Genomic DNA, 5,438 nt, shown 5'->3' with positions numbered 1-5,438 from the left:
GGGGCTTGACATTACCACCTGCAAATTTTATCTGTGGCGGCTGATGACATCACTTGCCCTCGCTACCTTGTTACGGGGCGTGTACCTCGCAAGGATAGGCACTTGACAAATGTATTTTCCGTCTTGTGTGTCGTGACTGACCCCATGTTCTGCTGTTGCACAGACAAAAGCGCTGATGGATAAGCTGCAAAAAACGGTGTCCTCGGAGGGAAGGTTTAAAAATCTGAGAGAGACTTTGAAAAAGTGAGCCCTCTTCTCAAATGTTTCTCAGCATTGCACGGCTTCCTTCCCACTTTCTGTTTGTCACCAGTTGCAACCCTCCATGTGTACCCTACTTGGGAATGTACCTGACGGACTTGGCCTTCATTGAGGAGGGAACGCCCAACTTTACAGAAGAGGGACTTGTTAACTTTTCCAAAATGAGAATGGTACGGTACTTACTGTTAGTCCCAAAGTGCATTGTGACGTACTGGTTGGACTTTTTTTGTTTTAATAGATTTCGCACATCATCAGAGAGATCCGACAGTTCCAGCAGACACCCTACAGGATAGAGCATCAGGTGAAGGTAAATGACTCTCAGCTCATCTTCTAGCTAAGGTTAGGGTTGGGGTAAGGGTTAGTGCTAGGGTTAGGGTTGGTGCTAAGGGTTAGGGCTGGAGTTAGGATTAGGGCTAAGGTTAGAGGGTCAGGGGTTAGGGTTAGACTACTGAGCTACAACACAGAAATTATCTATCAAACACATATTCCAAATGTCAATACAAGAATGGGCATTATTGTTGCCGTGCAGGTGACCCAGTACCTCCTGGATAAGACGCTGATCATGGATGAAGATACTCTCTATGACCTCTCACTGAAGATTGAGCCTCGGCTTCCTGCCTGATCAATAGCCGTCCGTCATTGAGAGCCTGCCAAACCTGACCCCCTCCCACCCCACTCTTTGCCGAGGTCCACATCCCATGGGATCTCAAGTGATCAAATGAAGATGAAGCCTGGGAAAGGTCTTGAATCTGCCAGCAAAATGCGACTGGTCCGAGGACCGCATGAGGGAAATTGAGGGTTTTGACGAAACGGTGTGCCGTGTCGTGCCGGGCCCGCGTTCACCGTTCCTCAGCGTGTTGCCGCTCGCTAGGAGGGACTGGATCTAAAGAAATGTAGCATACGGAGAGGGCGTGGCAGCGAGATATCTTAGCTAGCGTCTCCGTGTTGTCGTCTGTGTTGTGTTGAGCCTCGTCCTTTTGCAAGAGCCGCGCATGATTTTGGCTTGGGACATAAATGTCTGGCTTTCAGCTTCATCTCTGACTCCAACCAATTAGCACTTATGCATCCTTGGGAGCTTGGTATGGCATGCAGGTTGAACTTGTTTATGCCAGAGACCACGTTGTCGGTTTTAAGTTCAAAAGTTGCTTCATATTCAGTACCGATCGACCGCTCCAGATTCCCCGTGTTAGTGCAAACGATTGTTTGTCTATGTGGGCCCTGCGGTCGGCTAGCGATCGGTTCGGGGTGTGCCCAGCCTTCTGTCCGAAGTCAGCTGGAATAGGCTCCAGCACATTTGCGACCATCAGATGGATGGATGGATGGATGGATGGACGGACGGACGGACGGACGGACGGACGGACGGACGGACGGATCCTAATTCCACCAGATAAGCATGGATACCAAGAAGGCGCTCAAATTCTCACAAAATAGAAAGAGTGCTTCATTGAGTGCCATATAAGAGAATAATAATATAGAAAAATAAATCCAGAAATCGGAAATGGTTATTGATTACACTATTATCACCACAATTAAGTCCTACGTTGTTTCCATATTTTCAGCAATTTCCTTAAAATATTTTGAATATATTTTTAGAAACAATTAAATATGATTTCACTTAACGTAGAAAATCTGATATTTTGATCAAATTCATGATTTAATAGATACCTTTAGCTAGCCAGTTAGCATTCATTTTGAAAAATAAATGATAGAATAGTAAGAAGAAAAAACAAGTGGCCTTCTCATGCGCAACTCCCGTTAATTCAGTCGATGAAAAGGACTCGTGTTGTATTGTCTGCATGTTCATGCTACAACTGATAAAACAATAGCGCCCTCTAGTGTTGTAAAGAGCTCTATTGTCCCAAAGCTTTTGCAGCTGTTCAACATTTTGAATTTTTTGCACTCTCTGAGATGTAGCTTTGCTTGAGTGATGTTACGACGCTGTTATCACACATATTTGTTTCTCTTTTTTTCAGGGATACAATAACTCCCCAGGAATTGGAAAATATTTTCAATTGTTATGCTGTGAATATTCATTTGACTCTCACGTCTCTATCGCTCTCCGGCATTACAGGGCCAGGCTCTTGTGTGACAAGAAATCTGTTTGTTGTGAAGGGAAAAAAAAATTTGAATGTTAAAAAAAAAAATGTAGCATTTGAATAATCCAAACGTGTTTGTGTATTGCTCATATGATGCATGTACACAACAGCTGCATGTTGTGCATGTCTGACCTCTGCTTCTCTGGATTATTATGGTCTGCCTGCGTGTCTAGCTGTCAGGGGGTACACGTTCACTAGGTCCTCAATGAGCCTGTTATGTTTTTTTGTACTGCGCTTTGCCATTTGAAGTGGCAAATGTTACATGGTGGCTGGGGGCGCCAATCATGGATGCTGTGTTCGTAATGTAAAAGTCCTGTTTTCACCTTTGCGTGTTTGTTACTACTGTATCAGTCTGCATTTTTCACTCGCTGATGCAGGAAAATAAATCAACATGCCTTACATGTTGGATTTTTTTTTTTTTTTTTTTGCAAGTCACCCAATGCGAAGGTTAGGTTGCTCATAATCCATGCATTTTCTATTGCGCACATTCTCATTTTTAGAATTTGAACAACCTTTCCTTGTGGGTTAACTTCCTCAAACAAGAACGTTCCTAAGCAAAAAGCATAATTCAAACAGGCCCACATGCTTGGCATTTCTCTGAGACATCCACATCACAGATCTTCTTGACCGTTTTGTCTCTGGCCACTTTTTCGATTCGTTATGACAGTGAAACCAAATAAAGGTTTAATTGTCTCATCATATTATCACATATTACACACAAAATGATAGATTGTAGTGATGCGCATTCCAGTTCTTTTAAGTGAACTGGATCTTTAGAATCAGTTTGGCTCGTGAGTGAACGATTCGTTCAAAAGAATGGATTTTTCCATCAGTGATTTGTTCTTTTTTCAGTTCATATGATTTGTCGTGGATTGCATTTCCCGCTCACCAACCGAACGGATCTATGAGTGAACAAGTCAGTGAGTGAGTGATTTGCATTTCCAGTTCATCGCGAGAACGGATCAGTGAGGGAAGGAATCCTGACTTTCCCGTTCGCGAACGAGTTCATGGGTGAACTGTCTTCCTTCGCGTGCATCAACGGATCAGAATGTGTTGCGTATGTGTAAGCCAGAATGTAGATTTATGATTTGCCAAGGAAAGAAAGAACCACTCACTGAAACACCACTTCTTTTATGCGCCTTTTCTCCAAGCTAATTGCATAAAGGGATGCGCCGTTATGCAACAACGGGGAGATGATGCTTCTCTTTGGGTAATCTTGATTTTATAACACTTATAGTAACGTGCATGCATATATATATATATATATATATACGCCTAAATATTATTATCCAATATATCTACTGCAATTTCACATTGGATTGCTGGTTTGAAATTTACTTTTAATATCATTGTTTTTAATAAACATTTATGTTAAGACTTGTCTGGTGTTTTATTCCTTGTTTTTATATTCGCCAATTAAAACATAAAAATCTGACATTTGGTTAAGTGCTTTATATGACAATATGTGTAGGTACACCTCATGGACACTTCAAGAGGTACATTACACGAGGTTAAAAAAACTGAATAAATAAAGGGTTAATTGCACAACAGAAGCACATCTAGGTATTTTTCGCACCTGGGATCGGACCAAGTTCTTACCGGCAGCTTTCAAGTGCTAGCACTGTTTTGTACTAGTGATGTGCATTCCAGTTAAGTGGACTGAATCTTCAGAATCGGTTGTGTGTGTGTTTATCGAGGGAAACTTGGAAAACATATTGGAACGCGGCCCCCGAGGACTAGAGCTTAACACCTGTGACCTTTGACCATGATATTTCCCTAATAAAGTGGCCTGTTATTAGGTACACTTGAAAATGGCGGTGTACCTAATGGAGTGTCAGTGTGATTCCCTCGTTAAGTGCCCCTGCGTGAAAAGTGCCACACCCGCCCTCACCCCCACCTCCTGATTGGCTGGTTGATCTGTGACGTCACAAGGACATTACATTAGGTACACCACCATTTTCAGGTGTACCTAATATTTTTATGCATTTTTTGTACGTGTCAAGAATGTGTATTTGACTACTTGCTCTTTATTTTGGGGGACACCAACACATATTACACAACGTAAAACACATATAGTCATATAAAGCGGTTAACCAAATTTTTGTTTTCATGCCCAAAAAAAACAAGGAACCCTAACCCTAACCCTAGCTCTACCCCTAACCTAACCCTAGCTCTAACCTTAACCGTAACGCTAGCTCTAACCCTAGCTCTGGCTCTAAACCTAACCCTAACCCTAGCTCTAGCTCTAACCCTAGCTCTAACCCTAGCTCTGGCTCTAACCCTAACCCTCGCTCTAACCCTGACCCTAGCTCTAAAATCTAAACCTAACCCTAGCTCTAACCCTAGCCACTAACCCTAACTCTTGCTCTAACCCTAACCCTAGCTCTAACCCTAACCTAACCCTAGCTGTAGCTCTAACCCTTGCTCTAACCCTAGCTCTAGCTCTAAACCTAACCCTAGCTCTAATCCTAACCCTAACCCTAGCTCTAACCCTAACTCTAACCCTAACCCTAGCTCTAACCCTAACCCTAGCTCTAACCCTAGCTCTAAACCTAACCCTAGCTCTAATCCTAACCGTAACCCTAGCTCTAGCTCTAGTTCTAACCCTAACCCTAGCTCTAACCCTAACCCTTGCTCTAACCCTAACCCTAGCTCTAACCCTAACCTAACCCTAGCTCTAATCCTAACCGTAACCCTAGCTCTAGCTCTAACCCTAGCTCTAACCCTAACCCTTGCTCTAACCCTAACCCTAGCTCTAACCCTAACCTAACCCTAGCTCTAACCCTAACCCTAACCCTAGCTCTAGCTCTAACCCTAGCTCTAACCCTAGCTCTGGCTCTAACCCTAACCCTCGCTCTAACCCTAACCCTAGCTCTAAAATCTAAACCTAACCCTAGCTCTAACCCTAGCCACTAACCCTAACTCTTGCTCTAACCCTAACCTAACCCTAGCTGTAGCTCTAACCGTTGCTCTAACCCTAGCTCTAGCTCTAAACCTAACCCTAGCTCTAATCCTAACCCTAACCCTAGCTCTAACCCTAAGCCCAACCCTAACCCTAGCTCTAACCCTAACCCTTCCAGGTTA

At 43.4% G+C, this 5,438-nt stretch overlaps 1 protein-coding gene across 1 annotated transcript; it reads left to right on the top strand.

Moving 5' to 3' along the window:
- Positions 1–166: 166 nt before the first annotated feature.
- On the top strand, positions 167–2,687 carry LOC133149665 (ras-specific guanine nucleotide-releasing factor 2-like). The gene is made up of 4 exons (XM_061271910.1): positions 167–243; positions 311–428; positions 497–565; positions 788–2,687. The coding sequence occupies exons 1-4, from the start codon at positions 176–178 to the stop codon at positions 878–880; spliced, it is 348 nt and encodes a 115-aa protein (XP_061127894.1). The 5' UTR covers positions 167–175; the 3' UTR covers positions 881–2,687.
- Positions 2,688–5,438: the final 2,751 nt, after the last annotated feature.

Source organism: Syngnathus typhle, unplaced genomic scaffold (genome assembly GCF_033458585.1).
Source record: "Syngnathus typhle isolate RoL2023-S1 ecotype Sweden unplaced genomic scaffold, RoL_Styp_1.0 HiC_scaffold_423, whole genome shotgun sequence".
NCBI classification, from domain to species: Eukaryota; Metazoa; Chordata; class Actinopteri; order Syngnathiformes; family Syngnathidae; genus Syngnathus; species Syngnathus typhle.
The sequence above is the reverse complement of the archived record's forward strand: the minus strand, read 5'-3'. Positions and strand labels throughout refer to the sequence as shown.